At 42.7% G+C, this 17,712-nt stretch overlaps 1 protein-coding gene across 2 annotated transcripts; it reads right to left on the reverse strand.

The window, feature by feature from the left end:
• Window positions 1-352: 352 nt before the first annotated feature.
• sh3gl1b (SH3-domain GRB2-like 1b) lies at window positions 353-16,763 on the reverse strand. 2 transcript variants are annotated; one of them, XM_004552698.5, is made up of 9 exons: window positions 16,378-16,758; window positions 10,315-10,383; window positions 6,617-6,689; window positions 6,389-6,532; window positions 6,059-6,192; window positions 5,705-5,863; window positions 4,973-5,076; window positions 4,739-4,872; window positions 353-2,763 (listed from the first exon to the last, which is right to left on the reverse strand). In XM_004552698.5, exons 1-9 carry the CDS (start codon window positions 16,420-16,422, stop codon window positions 2,570-2,572), a joined length of 1,056 nt encoding a protein of 351 aa, XP_004552755.2. In that variant the 5' UTR covers window positions 16,423-16,758; the 3' UTR covers window positions 353-2,569. The 2 variants fall into 2 exon arrangements, with proteins under 2 accessions (XP_004552755.2, XP_004552756.1); XM_004552699.5 differs by lacking the exon at window positions 353-2,763 and adding an exon at window positions 2,783-4,201 and having other exon boundaries at window positions 16,378-16,763.
• Between the last annotated feature and the right edge of the window lie 949 nt (window positions 16,764-17,712).

Raw genomic sequence — 17,712 nt, forward strand, 5'->3', positions numbered from 1 at the left:
CTCCTTAGACTGCCCATCTCCTGATATCTCCAACCATGAATGCTTCATCCTGGTAGAGCTGGATGGTTGCGCAGGTACTATAGGCTCCTACCAGAGGAGACGAGGTCACTAAGGAAAAGTGAAACTACGGAAAAATGAGTCAGGAGGGATAAACAAGGGTCTGTGGCCACACCTGCACCGGAGTAGGTTCAGTGCTTTACTCTGATGATTCAAAGTTCTCATAATTCTTTTTGAGCAGTGTGAACACACACACACACACACACACTCTCGAGTGATGCACCCTTTTGTGTGCGTTTTCCATATAAAATCCAACATTAAAGCCATAATTTGACACCTCACTACAAACAACGGCTTCATTTAAAACTGTATTTATTTATTTATTTTAAGAACAGGGAAATGAGGGGACAGGACAGAAGCATGTACAAATACTGTGATAATACAAGACACAATATTGTCGTTAAATTCTGTATTCATACCAAAAGTAAAAAGCAACTTAAATCTAAGATATACACGTACTAGGTGTAATATAGGACTACATGCAGAGATTAATTTAAAGGTTTTTAGGTCTTGTATATATAAAAAAAAAAAATAATACTATAGAGAGTCAGAAGGATTTAACAGTGAAAAGAGCATTTAAGACCGATGAAACAAAGATGCAACCCTTTACGATGAGTGATCGGTGAGAAATGTTGAAACGGGATTAAAATCTCTGAGAAAGAGAGACAGTTTCCTTTGGTGGCCTGCTGACAAATGTCACATCAAGATATCCAGGAAACTGCATGTAGTGTCATCAAAATGTGCAGAAATATGCACAAGTGCATGTCCCCTTTACACGGGAAGGTGACGACGATGAGAAAACGCAGTAAGACATTGTGACCATCGTAAGTCGTTAGGTTTTGGTTGCTGTGTAAGCTGGGATACTCCCCCTCTCTTTTCCAAAGGCACTAAAACAAAGACTTGGCTCTGATAACAGTGAGACCCAGACAGCACACCTCTGCTCACATTCACCCCGAACCTCATGTGAGCGTCCAAGTGCAGAAGGGTCAAAGATGTAAACAGGTTAGACAGGAGTTGGTGTTTGGCAGCATGGAGTGATGGACCAAAAAGAAGAAACTGCACAGTGTATTCAACATTCAGCATCTGAAATCAGACGCACTGAAGAGAAAGGTTTGCTAACAAAGGTTCTCCAAAATAATCCAAACGGACAACCGCTTACATGCACATTTCCCTCAATAGTTCCCTTTTACTTCCACGTTGTTCCCTCAGACTGTACAGGGTGTATTGGATTAGACTCCACCCACAGGTGTGCACCGAGGCCAAATCCAGAACAAGAAGCCAGCCTTGTCTACACAGTCTGCCTCCATCCGCCCTAAACACACTAACCAATCACGTGAATCAGAGCCCGTGAGGCGTCAGAAAGACGGGCACGAGGACGTTTCTGAGCTAAGACGACGTTGGCGTGACAGAGAGATGGACGCTGCCAGCAGCGTTGTCTCTGCGTGTAGCCGACGGGTGTCTAAAGTGGGCCGAAAGGCTGAGAAAAGGTTAACATACTTAACAAACAGGCCAGAAATGTTATAAAGTATGGCTGTTGTACAGAATCATTAAACAAACAGGCACGCCGAGCGATATGTTTCTATTGCATTTTATAAAGTCTCCTGCATCATCTCCTCAGCAGAACACACCGCTCTGCTCTTCCACACATCGGACACGCGCAACCTTCGGGTCTGTGTGACGCCGGAGATGTCCGTCACACACATCAATCTCATTTGAGGACAAAGGTGCAGTTGCAACATCCTCTCACACGTTACCAGCTGAACTTTACTAAGATACCAAAGTCAGCTGAGTGGACACCGATCAAAGACTAGAACGGAGTAAGCGTGAGTGCTGCTGCACAGCCTGACAGGGATAAAACAAACAGGTCGTTACGCAACAGGGGAAACCTGAAAATGTTCAAAATCTGAGAAGAATTTGGCTCAAGTTTATCATTAAAATATCAAAGCAGTATTTTTTTTTAATACAGCTAGTTGTGTGTGGTTCCATCTCAGTTTACTAATTCTCAGTCATGCCAGCAGGTGGCATCACCAGGCACAAACCAGTCCACAGCTGAAGTGAAAACCAGCAGTTTTCACTTTGAAATGAGGAAAATGTTCAGCCAAGTTACGCATGACCCCCACCCCATCCCTCTTAATCTGGTGACCAACCTGAGTTTTAAACAGACTGAAAATACAAGAAAACGATATGAAAGAGTCACCCCGACCGCTCCAATTACCCACATTAATTTTTTCTACATTATTAATTTGTTGTTAGAAATCCTTACAAATTGTTTCATCAGTTAGTCCTCGATACGCTTCTTGCTGTTGGACAACTCCATGTGAAACGCTGATATTCTGGTCGGGTAGTTCTTCGGGACTCCAGGTGACCAAAAAGTGCTCTGTGATGATGACGTTGGAGCCGAAGGTGAAAAATGAAACCTCTGCGGACCATCCCTCCACTTCGCTCTCTTCTCATTCTACCTTCTCTCCCCTCCTCCTTTACATCAGTCTCCTCCTAGCTCCCTCTCTTTGCATTAGTGTGGCAACGGCACGAGGACCTCGACGTAGTTCAGGGGGAAGAATCCCGACTGGCCGTTCAGCGTGCCCTCGTACCAGTTCTCGTCGATCTGATTGGTCAGGGTGATGACGTCGCCCTCGCGGAAGCCCAGCTCTCCGTCGTTCTCGGGCTCAAAGTCATACAGCGCCTTGCAGCTCGGCTGTTCCGGGGCTGAAAACGACCAGTAAACAGAGCAGAGATGAGGAAGATGGCAGGATATTTGAAAAGGTTAAAGGTCACAGACTGTCAGTTCCAGGAAAAGCAAGTCACATCAAACATCAGTATAACATTAGGAAACGGTGCTCACGAGACGTTCTGAACAGACTAAAGCATAAAGAACTTCCTCTGACAGCAGCTTTCCAAGACCAGATCCTCCCTCTCGCTCTCTGTGACCTCACTGAGATCAGCAGCAGCGAGGAGGCTCCATGCACAGACAAACTGGGCTTTTTCTCTGCCACACAATTTTCTCATTGTATCTGGCTCAACCCGCAGACTGCTGGGACGGCTAGAGATGGGAAAAGATTTGGTCAGCCATTCTCTGGTCTTCATCTGTTTACAAGAGCAGCAACACAAACTATAAATGGAAAAGGACCAACTGCTTCTTATATTTACAACCCAAAAAAAAGGTGCTGATATCTAGAGAATCAGATCAGATGAACTCTCCTTCACCGTCATACTTTTTTCTTTTTGTGATTCAAGCATGAAATTCTTTCACAACTATCTGAGCTCACGTGTTTACAGTAAAGCGTTCACACACGGACACACAGATGATAAATGATGCTCGCTGCACTGTGCAAAAACAATGATGAATGGAAAAAAAAACAAGAGTAAATGAAGACAAATGTCAAAAAAAAAGTTGCAAAAAAAAAAATATCTAACACTGAACACACTGCTGAGACTCTAAAACTGTGCCGAACACGGCTGATTTAGTACCGATTCACAAATAAAAACAATCCTTCATTCAATCAGATGTGTTGTCCTGTAATGTTAACTGGTTAAGTTACATGGGGACAGACATTATTATTTATTAAAAAGGTCACACATAAACAGTCAAAGCCACACCCACAGGCCTTTTCAGGGCCACAACAAACCCTGTCAGTTATTTGTGTTTTATGCTTCCATGACATGCAAATTAAAACATGGAAACAGGACGCTTCGCTGTGCACAAATTAAATATCACATACAACGAACGAGGGCCAACATAACTATAGTTTTACAAACCAGTTATGATGTAGTTTTTCCATGCAGAGACCAAAGTGTCTGTATCTGGGTTACATGTTTGAAGGTTTACGTGTACTCGTGCTTCTGTGTTCACCTCTAAAACCTAACTGAAATGTCATTACAATACAGATACAGCAAAAAAAAACAAAACATTTGCAGGTTCAGGAAGTCAGTCATTTTAAACAAAACCACATACTCGCTGCAGTTTTATGCATAAACCACTATCTGTTAAACCAATGAAAAGCAGCTTTTGGTCCACTTCCTACATTTCACCCCAGAAGTGAGCGCAAACGCACACACACCAGTTTAAAACAATTGAGAAACAGCACCACACACATAACCGGTGACTCACACAATCCTTGTGGCCTGGTCAAGTGAAAAGTCGCCTCTGATGATGTCACAAGGAAGAGGAACAAGGTCGGTTGGAGAAAGGCCGGAAAGATGACACACACACACACACACACACACACACACACACACACACACACACACACACACACACACACGATCACCAACTCAGTGCCATCATTTTTTAAAAAACCTCACTCACACAGCAGACAAACGGAGATGCTCACTGGACTCAGTGGCGCTTGTTTGTTGAGCAATCCTGTTGGCAATGCCAAGAACTTTCAGTTGACTTTGTGTCAGATTTGTAAGGACTGAAATTTATTCGGGCACACTGCTTCGGTTTAGCCCATCTGCTGTGTCGGCACAAACAGATGCAGGGTTAGCTGTTAAAATTCTGCCGGGGCGGCTCATTTTTGGTGCTTTAATGCAGCTTTGTAGCTGGAAGCATGAACACAAAACAATAGACAGTACTGCTTTTTCTTTTGCCAAGATGCCATCTTTTGTTACTCTGTTCACTGTAACATGGCAACTTGTTCACACTGAACCTTTTTTTAAGTCCTCTTAAAAGGTTTCTTACCCGAGATGCGTGACGGGGGAGGAGCCATGGGGGTCGAGTAGCCTCCATTTGAATGGTTGTTGTCTCCAAAGTCAAACACGGGTTTGGGTTTGGGTGTGTATTCACGTCTTGTTCGAGACTGAGCTTCATTCATCCTGTTCAAAAACATGAACAAATGCATCTTCCACAGCACGTTGAAAGACATACGCAGAAACCTGCACAGCTGCGCTAAATCATCGGGTTTCATTACTGCACCTGTCTCCGAGTTTGCCTGAAAGCTCCTCCAACACCTGCACGGCCTGTCTGTGGTACTGCAGCTGGGACTCCACCAGAGACGACAGCTGGCTCACCTGCTCGATCTACACACACAGAGTTCATCTTTGAGTTTCACCTCTTTTGTTTATTATGAACTGATTTTTACTGTGAAACAATTCAACTTTCCACCAACTGCTAGTTTCCAACGTCCAAAATTACAGACGCACGCCACAGATCGGAGGACACCAGAGAAATAACAAGGAAATATGAAACTGGCAGACTTCATCCCAAGTAGCCTACTCATCCCCGTCGACCAGCCTTCATTACTAAAATGAATCCTTATCTTGCAGTGATGCATTATTAGTTTGATTATTATGAATAAGAAGTACTGAACCATAAAGGGATCAAAGGTCGTGACTGATAAACTGCAGGCGTTAGCAGGCTGTCTTCAGTGTTGCGCTGAATGGCTGTGCTTTATCAGTTTTTACAGGTCCAGCTACTGGAACGCGTGTTTGTTCTGTGGGTGGGTTGCATTTGACCAGGTCACGGAGCACTACAGTTTTGTATAATACAGTAATATCAGCATCAGATCTAAAGAACCACCAGGCTGAAAATGTCCACAGTTATATTTTTGAAACATGTCTCTATTAGAGACAGAAATAAGTGGATTCAGGAACAGGATTAAGGATCAGGCTTAAGCTCACGTGCCAAACACGTTTAATAAATCCTTACGTCAGTCTCCAGCAGGTTGTACATGCTCATCTCAGCCACTTCCTTTGACTCGTGAAACTTCTCCAGAGCCTGTCGAACCTCTTCGTCTGGGATCTTTCCCTGACGCTTTTTCTTGTAGTCGTAGTCCAGGCGACGCCCTTCCAGTTTCTTCAGATAGTGCTGCAGAAAATGTACTGTTTAGTTATGAAACTGGCCCCACTGACTTTTGTCATTTAAAATGCTAACGTTAGCAGTCAGGGAGTTTCAGATGGACGCTTTAGGTATTTCATTGAATATTTTACAGAAACAGCAATCGTGCTGCTTCTTCAAACTTGAAGAAGATATTTAATAAAAGACATTTCCAGTGTATGATACCTGGATTTCTCTCAGGTCCTTGTCACAAAGCCCTTGCAGTGGATCAATAAAGTTCTGTTTGACATCAATGTCTAGAGAGTCTTTGACTTCAGCCAGCCTCTTCATGGCCTCTCCTACATCGACCAGAGCGCCACCTTAACCACACACAGAGACATTGAAAGCGGAGATGTGACTTTAGAGCCGAAGCGTTTCAGCACACTCTGGGTAAGCTTAAATTTATCACACCCAAAAGCACCACAACCACACACATCAAAACCCCTAATGACTCACAGAAGTGCTACTCTGACATGAAAATATGACAGTAAACCAGAATACAGACACACATCTTACCAAAGTTAGTGTCCTCTCCAAGCTCCCGCCCGTACTTGGCCATGCACTCTCCCAGCAGCCCTTCAGCCTGAGGATAGCCCGGGTTGTTCACCTGACCGCGAATCTTGGACATGGTGTTCAGCATGGACAGTTTGGCTCGCGATGCTGTGAAAATAAAGGAAATGGAGGTGAAACTAACCAGAGTTTAAATAATCTAAGCAGCTGCAGGGAAACCGGTCTTCTCCTCACCTGGGTTGGGCTGAAGGTACTCTGATGTTTTGGAGATCACCTCTACCACTGCTTTACTGGTCACGTCCACTTTCTGCAGAAACACACACTCTCGTCATACATTTGCATCAGAGCCCCAGGTCAGAGAACTTAAACAGCACAGAGAGAAAGAGTAGGTGTGCTAATTTGTTCGTGTTTTCAAACAGACTTTTGTCACAGTAACAAGATAAATATTATAAGTTTGCATAAATCCAATATACGGCCAATGAATCCCGACTGGAAAGCCTGGATAAGACACCAAGCTGCCCAGGGCAGATCCAAACCGCTCAGCCGTGTGTAGTCCATCCAGCACGCATCTATCAGTTCACTGTGACACCTAACGTAGCACGCAGGAAGCTAACATTAAAGCCAAACAACTTTGGAAGTACAGTACCGTGGAAATGTATTTGGCCCTTCCTTTATTACCTTGGTTTTTCCACGTTTGTCACACTTACATGTTTCAGATCAAACAAATTTTGATATTAGACAAAGATAACTCAAGCAAATATAAAATGCAGTTTTTAAAGGATAATTTCATTTATTAAGAGAAAAAGGTTATGTAAACCTACCTGTCCTTTGTGCAAAAGTAACAGCCCCTAAACCTGATAACTGGCTATTCCACCACCAGGCATTTGTGATGCCTTCAGTGCGTCTTTCACGTCACTGTGGAGGAACTTTAGCCCACTCTTCTTTGCAGAAATGCTTTAATTCAGACACATTGGAGGGTTTTCCAGCATGAACGCCTGTTTAAGGTCCCGCTGAAGCAGTACAGTCTGATTTAAGTCCAGACTTTGACTCGGACACTCCAAAACATTTATTTAGCCTTTCTGAGCCAATCAGAGGTGGACTTGTCATGGTCCTGCTGCCCGAGTTGTTCTAGTTCTTCTGTGACCTCCTGGGTGAATTTTGGTAGGCCGGTCACTCCTGTGAAGGTTCAGCACCTTTCCCAGTTTCTCCATGTGTGAATAATGGATCTCTCTGGTTCACTGGAGTCCCAGAGCCTCAGAAATGTCTCTAAACTTTTTCAGACTGATGGATGTCAGTGACTTTGTTTCTCGGCTGTTTCTTTAGATCCTTTAGCCTGACTTCACTTTGTTAGACAGCTTCTATTTAAGTGATTCAACAGGTCCGACAGTGATCAGGCCTGGGTGTGGCAGTGAAATTAAATTTAGAATTGAGAAATGTGGTTAACAAAGTTAATTTATGATTTTTATTCCCACGTGTTCTGGATGTTTTTTTCCCCTTAACCATTTAAAAACATTACTAGCCCTGCAACAGGCCCATTTTATAAGCCCTCTTTAGATAACCTTAAATAACGTAACTCAGTTACAGTTTGTGCTCCAGACAAAATTCAAACAGTTTCAGAAAAAATTGAATTATTTTGTAATTTTACAGCCAAAATTACTGAATAAGTCCAGGCGACCTGTATGAGAAAGGGAAATAATCATCTAAAAACTGCATTTTGTATTTACTCAAGTTATTTTTGTCTAATATTAAAATTTGTTTGATGATCTGAAACATGTCAGTGGGATAAATATGCAAAAAAGAGAAAGAAAGAAATTCACTCCAGCTACAGCAACAACCTTCACTGTGTGTTCATGTCACGCTAGAGCTGGGCGATATGAGATTTTTTCATATCACGATATGTTTTTTTCATTTCAGGCGATAACGATATCTATCACGATATAAGCCAAATAACTATATTTGTAAGATTTAAATGTGCCGTTGCTCACAAGTAAAATGTGAAATAATCAGCAGCTTGTTTTTATTTAAATATTTATTTCCCATAATAAGTTCAACAGGGTAGATGTACTTAAGGAACATGAGACTTTTTCAGATAAATAAAGGCAAATATTGCAAACTACACAAAAGGCAGCCGCTAAAGCGTTTAAGTTTCAAAATAGAACAAACGAAACAGACGACTAAATTGTCAATTCCACTTAGAAACAAAATATTAATTCTAAAAATAAATCTTAGTTTGTGTTACAGAAGAACAGACAAAACTGACTAACTTTTGTCAATATCAAATAAACTGAGAACTAAAAGGAAATTCTCAATCTCTCCTTGTTGTATAGCTGAGCTTTTCAAACAGTTGTAACAGTTACTTTAGTCTGACAAAAGCCGAATGACGAATTAGCGCTTCCAGTCAGAGACTGAGGCTACGTCCACACGTACACGGGTATTTTTGAAAACGGAGATTTTCCGTTTTCGTTTTAAAAAATAATCCCGTCCACACATAAAGGCAGAAATGAAGGAAAATGCTGCTATGAACATGCCAAAGCAGCAGGTGGCGCTAGATTCCTAACCGTGCAGAAATGTTGGCCAATCAGAAGTCTAGAAGCCTCGGTGGGAAAAAGTAAACAAAGCTGGGGCATAGAAGCAGAACCGAGTCGTATGTGTGGACGGACAGTAACTGTGTGTATATGTAAGCATTTAAACACTGCAGAGAGTAGAATTAACAGTATTGTAGAAATTCATTTCACCGAAACAATAACGTGGCGCACAGTGTGACGCATGCAGCAGTTTATTGTATTTCCAGACTTGCTTTCGGCACAATTTACAGTGCACGCTACTCTGTTTTTTGTCAGACTTGAAATAGCCGAAATACCTTCACACTACGGAACTTCTATGGCTCTTCCGTTCGACAATCTCTCCGGCATTGGAACCATCATCGGTTTTCTCTTCGGTCACGCTCGGTTGATTTTTCTAGTCGGCACACTCATTTCCTCCATTACCCGCTGGCTCCATTACCCGCTGGCTGCTTCCCAAACAAGCACACGTGCGGCTTGGCACTTGTGCTGTACGTAACAAGTCACGCGACGTGACGCTGCGGCTGTGATTGGTTCGGCTCTGCGCTACTTAGTTTGGATTGGCTGACCTTTTTTTTAATTTTTTTATTTTTATTTTAAGAGGACAAGAGCGGCGAGGTCTATCGCGATAGCTTAATTTCTCTATCGAGTAAAAGTTATATCGCGATACATATCGTTATCGTTCTATCGCCCAGCTCTATGTCACGCTAGTTTAAAACACTCACAGGAAAACTGTGTTTAAAGGTCATGCATAAAAGAATGACTCCCAGGCTCTTCCACAGTTACACTTTATTAATTTAGCACTGGTATGAGATGGGTTTGTCAGATACTGCAAGTAAAGGTATCTCAGACCTGGAAAAAGTTTGATCGGTATATTATATTGTACTGAGATGCATCTACACATGCTGCTCTATGCACTTTCCACTGGATTTATTCATGATGAAAGTTTTGCCCTGAAACATTTCAGATAAAGGTTAAAAAACATTCCCAAAGAGACGTCTTTCACTTGTTTTGTCTGCACAACAGTTTGAAACCCAAGGACATCAGTAAACCTGGGAAGCTTCCACCAGTGACATTTCTTTGCCATTTGTGCCTAAAGTGGGTCCAAATGGTATTTTTCAGCGCCGGTTCTCAATCAGGATCCGTTTATAAGGATTTACTTTTACTTTTTCTTTTTTCTGAGATGTGTGCAACATATAGCAGATAAACTGTTGACCCTGTATGATAGGATCACATAACGCTTTCCATGGGATGTAAATTCAAGTCAAACAAAAATAACACAATAATGCTGCCTGTGTACTCGGTGAAACCACACAGGCCTTCAGCTTCAGCATGTTTCTCTGTTAGACTACACAAGGATGGCTCTCTTACCCGTTCCAAGTCTCTGAAGTCATCATCTAGTTTGGTTCCTTCTGCACCTCCAACTTTCTCACTCACCATCTAGAGGGAGGAAGGGAGGGAGAGGATTGAGAAAACAAGAGCGCAAATTCATTAATGTTGCTCATAAGGTTTTCATTTGAGAAGATAAACAAGCTGAAGCACATCTTTAATTTATCACTGCCTGCTCTGTGATCATACACCCAGGAAGACGGGTCGGTGCCCGCTAGCATGGCGTGCTATATGCCCGGTCCTAACCTTAACCTCGGGTGACTCAGAACAACAGAGAAGCTTGCAGTAATACCACAGAAATCTCACAAATGCATGAAAAATGCAATGTTATGCTATTTCAAAGTAGATCTTGTTGATGTTGACAGCATGCAACTATCTTAGAGAGCTCACTTGGATTTTTGCCTGTGGCCTCTGATCATGCTAAGAAATGAAGGAACAACGTTACTGTGCAAGTACTGCTGTACATTCTGTTTTCTAATAATCTACATTTCTGAGGAGGCTGAATTCAACGAAAGTGCTAATTCTGTCTCTTTAATGAGTCTGCGCTGGAGCGACTTCAAGATAATAACCCACAGGCTACATGATACCATATTGAAGCTTTTCAAACGAACAGGGAGCAAAACGAGGCCTAATATCACCCGGAAGCCCTGTTGTGCAAAGACGAAAGCCAGCCACAATGACTAATTTGTGCTCTGTTTGTGGTTCTGCTATGATTCCAGTCAACAGCAATAAAACTGTGAGAGCAATAAAACCTGGATGTGAAGAATCTGCTTTGCTCTTGTTTGCTGAAGTTCTGAGGAAAGCTGCAACAAGCTCTCTGTTAATTGTTAAATATTTCACCATGCAGTAATAACAGAGGGAGACATTTATACCGTCTGCACAGTTAATGAAACACAGGAAACATCACAAGCAAAGAATACGTGATTTTAGCTACCGGTACACATGTATGACCTGGATCTCATTTTCAGCCACCCCCCAACTCAGAGCACCCTTTTAGGGAGTGGATTAAGTACAAAAGGTCAGCAGGATAATTAAGGTAATGAGTTAATGAGTCATGAGGCCTTCATAGCCGGCGTCCGTGCAGTCTGCTGACATTTCAGAAATATCTTTTAAACCTTTTTGATAAGGTACAGTAGATGATAACGCTAAAGACCCATATGCACACAGTGGATCCAGTCTATGCTATGTATCCATGTATATTATTAAAACAGCCCTCACTCCATTAAAGGCTGATCAGTCAACCCTTTCCCACGGTGATCTACTCAGAGACATACAGTGTTCCTGACCTTAAGCCTCTTTGGCACATGAACTCTGGTCGGGACACTGTCCACAGTGACCCTCCCACATGTAGCACCCAGCGGGAGACAGTCTGCCTCAGCTGGAAACACTCTGGCTGGTTTTAGCGGGGATAAATGGTAAATGGTAAATGGCCTGTATTTATGTAGCGCTTTTCTAGTCCCTAAGGACCCCAAAGCGCTTTACATATCCAGTCATCCACCCATTCACACACACATTCACACACTGGTGATGGTAAGCTACATTGTAGCCACAGCCACCCTGGGGCGCACTGACAGAGGCGAGGCTGCCGGACACTGGCGCCACCAGGTGAAGTGTCTTGCCCAAGGACACAACGACCGAGACTGTCCAAGCTGGGGCTCGAACCGGCAACCTTCCGATTACAAGGCGAACTCCCAACTCTTGAGCCACGATCACCCCGGGGATAGATGAAAAACACTGCACACAGCAACCTGCTCTTCCCTAAGCTGGTCATGAAACCATCAGCAGCTGTTTGAAGTCATTTCCTACATGACTCAAAACTGCTGTTTGTAATCTTTATGTGATAACTGGAATCACAGAAACTTCCTCGTGTCCATGACAAACTTTGTCTTTCATCTGTTTCACTGAGGTTATCAGGTTTCAACACACACAGAATAACCACTGCAACACGTCCGCATCTCAGCTGTAGCTCTAACAGCAGTCTGGTATCCTCAGGCTTTACTTCTGTATGCAGAGATCACATGACCAGGGACTCTGAGGTCACAAGTATAGATACAGCCTCAACTCAGGACCTACACAGCACTGCACGGCCCTACTTTAGTAAAGAATTAAATTCATAATGGGGAACTCGGCTATTTTTATTACGTCGCCAAATCTTATTCCTTTGCAGCTCTGTTGGCAACATTGATTGGCCACTAAACAACACCTCAGCTCTTCTCCTGATCCAAGCATTGTCTTTACTGTGAGTGTAACATCATTATTTACATGCACACAAACATAAAGAGAAGAAGCTAAACAGCATCCACAGAAAAACCCTATCACAGCTAGGTTTTGGTATAAACAGCTCACAGTGCTACACAGAGGGATCAGCCTGTGCAACGTATCATGTTCTTCACAATGACTCGGTGTTAGTTATATACCTGCACATTATCACAAGGTTCAAGCTCTTGTTTGGCTTAAGATTACATCAAGATGGCAAATCCCAAAAGTCTGGTTTGCAGTTAAAGAGACAGTTGGTGGAAAAAAGTTATGATTCTCAGGTAGTTGAAACTCAGACACAACGAACTGTTATGGAGTTAAAAGTCAGAAGTCGGATGATGTCTTACGTCATTTTTACTCTAAGTAAAAAACTTCTAAGGTTTGTGCTTTTAATTATTTTTACATCCTTCTCTATTTAAAATTTAAACTCCAGCTCCCTCCAGGTTATACCTGGTTAATAATTTCACACCTAATGCATACAACAGCCTGCTGGCTCTGCTGGTGGGTAACACGGATATAATACTCATGGTAACAGGCTTGATCAGGAGCCTTTACGTCCTCTAACAGAAGCTAGCTGGCAGATGCACGGCACTCTTCCTTCCTTAAATTAGCTTCCAGTGAATTTCAGATTTTAAACCTTTATCACAATCAGCTGCATATTGGCTAACTGCAAGCAGAAAGAATCCAGGTTCAAGTTCAGACGGAGACAAATCTCTCGAGGCCAGCATCACGAAGGGCATCCGGCGTAAAACTGCCAAATCAAATACAAACAGATCTACTTGCTGTGAAAGAGGGAGCCGCTTTCTTATGTATCAGCTGTATATGAAGCTCTGCACGGCCAGGTTACCGATCTTACTGAGGCCTATTTAAGCAGTGACCGCCTTCAATCATCCAACAAACGTCTTCTGACTTAGAAGTCGCTTATGTGAGACAGTAGCAGCCAGACTCTGCAGCAGCTGCCCTGAAGCCATCAGGCCGTCTGAACCAGCTTTATGTGGCTGCTGAGCACATGATCGTTTGAGGCTATCTTCCTGAAGTTTCACGTACTCATGGATCTTTGTCTTGTCCTGGATAATCATTCTGACACTCTGTCCTCGGCCTCCTGCCTTTTGCTTAGCGTACAGTCTCAGGGTGAAACCCTTCATGCATGATAATACGCTTGATGTCAGTGGCTTCTCTCCTCCTTTGGCCCTGGTCAGGATTCAAACCCCCCGATCTATTGTTCCAAAGACTGTACTGCCGACTAAAGCAGCAAATTAAGCCGATGATGAATCAGAGTACTTTATCACACTGGTGTCAAACTTGTACAAAAATCAGAAGCTGCTAAAAGTAGTCTTACTCAGTGATTCCCAACTTAATGCTCAACTCTTATCAAAAATATGATTTCATAATATCATCATCACGAGTCACGTTTATCCAAATCACATTTATGTAATTTTGTACAAAACAAGTCAAATGTGGGAAAAATCCCAACCAATCATCCAAGAACACTCCGGTTTCTTTTTATTTGTAAGCATTAAAGTACGACTATACTTGAAATTTATTTTGGCACAGAATGAAATGATGGCTAAGAGATGAGCCTGCTATCAAAGTGAAGGTATAAGGGAGGCCTTGTCATATACTATGACTTGTCCCGAGTAGCCACCAGCTATCCCACATTTTCAAGTTTTCTCCAGCAAATACAAAGGATGCGAATGGTTGTTTCTGTTACTTCACGTCACAGACATTCGCTATTAAAACAATGGTTTATCTAATGATAATAATTCTTAGATGGACTAGCTGTAGAAGGGAGTCTTTTCTGTGCCTTTCAGCAGTAAGAACATCATGCACACACAGGCAAAAATAAAGGACGCTGTCTATTTATTTAAACACCAATGCCAGCATCCTTTCACCGGCACACTTTACCAAAAATTGACTCTGAGTGATAAAAAGCAGCTCTGGGATTATACGGCAGATGAAATATCGCTCCTATAAATGGTTTTAATCCCAGATGAAGTCTGCATCAAAATGTAATCTCCTTTCACCAGTAATCTAATCCTTTTCTGAATGCAGCGTCTTAATACCTCAGGGTAGCCGTTAGGCGGTTCGAATCCACTTAACGGCTACCTGAGGTACCCCTGAGCAAGGTACCGTCCCTACACACTGCTCCCCGGGCGCCTGCTTAGTGGGCTGCCCACTGCTTCACTGAGTGAATGGGTCAAATGCAGAGAAAAACAAGTAATTTCCCCATGGGGATCAATAAAGTATCTATTATTATTATTATTATTATTATTAATACCCAGTATCATGAGCTAAAAAGAATAACGTTGGCTGATGTTTCTAAGCCTGCGCTGTGGTCCAACAAAATGTTTTTATAGAAACATTTTTAAGATGACAGATAATAATAAACACTGCATATCAAGACTTTCTCCTATGACTACTCACTCATAATTCCTCCTAACTGCACACTAGAATCAGCCAAGTTTTGTTTTATTAAACTAACAAAATAAACGATGCAAAAGGTGTCTGATATTTGCCTCTTGTCAACCATTAAATCACGTGAAGGCTGATGTATTCAGAGTTACTCTCACATGAAAGTACTTTGCTTTCTAAGTATCTAAGTATTCATTCAGTACTAAAAACTCGTCCCACCCAGAATTTGTACGAGAACATCCCAGGCTTGAAGATTTTATCTCGTAAAACAAGTACAAGTGAAAGAGAGACGTTAAAAGAGAAAAACAAGCAGATGAGAGGAGCGAGGCACAGATATCATTTCCACAGCCAACTTCCTGCATGCCTCCAGTGTAGAAAATCTGAGCTATGTGACTGTTATTGACTCTCATGGAGTTTTGGCAACAGGAGCAGCTGCAATGCAGTCAAATAAAGGGAAAGCGCACTCTTTCCACCTCATTTCTGGGGTCACTTGCTAACGCACCAATCCACTTAATCTCTTCTCCTGATGATTTTCAGTAGAGTAAGAGCTGCTAACCTCGACACGAAGCTTCTAAATCATCTTATTTTCCCCGTTAAACGCAAACCAACAGGGATCTGTGTCTGTTCCTGACAGGAAGCTGGGGCAGAACCCAAATGTCTTTCCTGCTTAGATCAGCAGGGTAGGAAGAAAAGCGCCTCCAAAAAACCCTCTCAAACCGTCCCCTCCCATCACTGAGAGATGGCCTAAATTAAAAACATTCACACCGAGGCTCAGACGCCAGAATCATGACTTTTACATTTCTAGTGCGAGTAGGGGCATTTTTATCACAGTGGTATGTAGTGCTGTGTTTTTTACTCCTCTCAGCTGCCCTAAATACCGATCCGAGCCCAGCCTAAAAATCACCGCTGGAAAAGAGACAGCTGTGCTGAAAGCAGACGTTCTGCAGGTTACACCGATGGAGATGAAGTGGTTTCAGTGCATTCTGCAAACTCGGACTGAGTTCCAACACTTTTGTTTTAAGTGAGAGCTCTGACTCACCCGGAGAGTCCCTGCGGCACAGCTAATGTTTACCACAGGATACCGAGTCAGAAGCTACAGAAGACAGACTCCCTGAGAGTCTGTGATACCTGCGGACCATGCAAGCGGTCTTACAGTTAACCTCACATCGGCCAAAGTTAGTTAGTTAGGATGGTTTAATAAAAGTAGACAGACACAAGCTAAGTGTTAAACCCACAGAAACAGTTCACGCTGACACGGACAGTCTGCTGCTGTCACCACAAACTAACACAACAAACTCTTACAAACATTAGCTCACCGCAAACCGTTAGCACATGCTAACGAGGCTAGCCGCTAACGGCAAGAAAAGTTTTGCAAACCTGGCTGGCTTTGTAAAACTGCTTCTTCAAGCCCGCTACAGACATCTTGAAGCCCGTCTTGTCTTCAGCTTCCAACCGAGGTGAAAAAGGTTGCGGTATACGTGAAGTTGGCGATATAGTTTTTCAGAAAATGGGCCAATGCGAAGAGCGTGTCGGGAAAATCATAGGACCGCACAGCCGTCACTCCAAGTCGGGACACGCCAACTGACCACGTCCACGTCGAGAGACTCTTCGCGCTGTCACGGCAGATAACGGGGCCCACGGAGCCACAGACAGCGGGATCAGCACTCTCCGAGCTGAGAAAACCCACAAACGTTGTGACTCAATACTGCCAGCCCGCCTTACACAGAACGCCAAAGCCGCACGGCTCTTTTTCAAAGAAATAATCAGTTTCCGAGAGTGCGGATGTTTTGTTGGCGAACACTGCCCCCTGCTGGATGGAACAGGAAAACGCAGGCTGCTAGTGCTCTGGTCGGGTGTAATTTGATCACATACACACAATTTTAAGTAAATTCTATATATTTATGTCTAAAAACTACAATTTCCTCGTGGTAGAACCTGAGATTAGGAAATAAACCAGGAGTTTCAAAATGTACTAAAGACGCTCTGAAGAATTTTACATTCAGTGGGATATAAAATATTTATAAAACCAAATGAGGAAAAAATAATGTGTCTGATAAGCAGTAAGTTTACAACGCTACTACCAAATCTCAAAAACATTTATTATTATATTAAATTTAGACAGTGCACTTGTTTATGATTCAAACACAAGTATTTCTGATTTGCTGTACATTTCCATGCTTGTACTGGGATGCATTCTATTCAAGTCAAGTCAGCTTTACTTGTCCAAAGTGCTGAACAGAGGGACAATGTAGTCAAAATAAAAGAAAGAATTAAAATAAATGAGATAAAAAATTATTATTTTTTTTACATCTATACATGCATATATGTGCACATACATATACACACACACAGGACCACACATGGACATGAATACATATATACATATACACATGCATCCATCATCCATCAAAGACAGAATAGACCAGCAGCCGATTTCAAAGTGATCTGAAGCCTGTGAAAACAAGGAGGTTTGATTTAAAGATTTCCAAATAGGAGGCAAGTCTGTTCCAGAGTCTCGGGGGAGCGGCGGCGAAGAAACTGTCACCTTTAGATTTTATTTGGGAGCGTGGGACCAGTAAAATCATCTGACCGGAAGGCCGCAGAGTTCGAGTGGTTAATGCGGGCTAAGAGATCTGAAATGTAACCCGGAGCCAAGCGTTGGAGAGCTTTAAAAACAAATAACAGAACCTTGAAATCGACTCTGTACTTAAC

This window comes from Maylandia zebra, linkage group LG23, assembly GCF_041146795.1.
Source record: "Maylandia zebra isolate NMK-2024a linkage group LG23, Mzebra_GT3a, whole genome shotgun sequence".
NCBI lineage: Eukaryota > Metazoa > Chordata > Actinopteri > Cichliformes > Cichlidae > Maylandia > Maylandia zebra.

Excerpts from the sequence above, each read along its gene's own strand:
- sh3gl1b (XM_004552698.5), bottom strand. The coding sequence starts at position 16,422 with ATGTCTGTAGCGGGCTTGAAGAAGCAGTTTTACAAAGCCAGCCAG. Across the intron at positions 6,533-6,616 it reads GTACCTTCAGCCCAACCCAG|CATCGCGAGCCAAACTGTCC; the intron begins GTGAGGAGAAGA and ends TTATTTTCACAG. Across the intron at positions 2,764-4,738 it reads TCCCCCGTCACGCATCTCGG|CCCCGGAACAGCCGAGCTGC; the intron begins GTAAGAAACCTT and ends GGTCGTTTTCAG.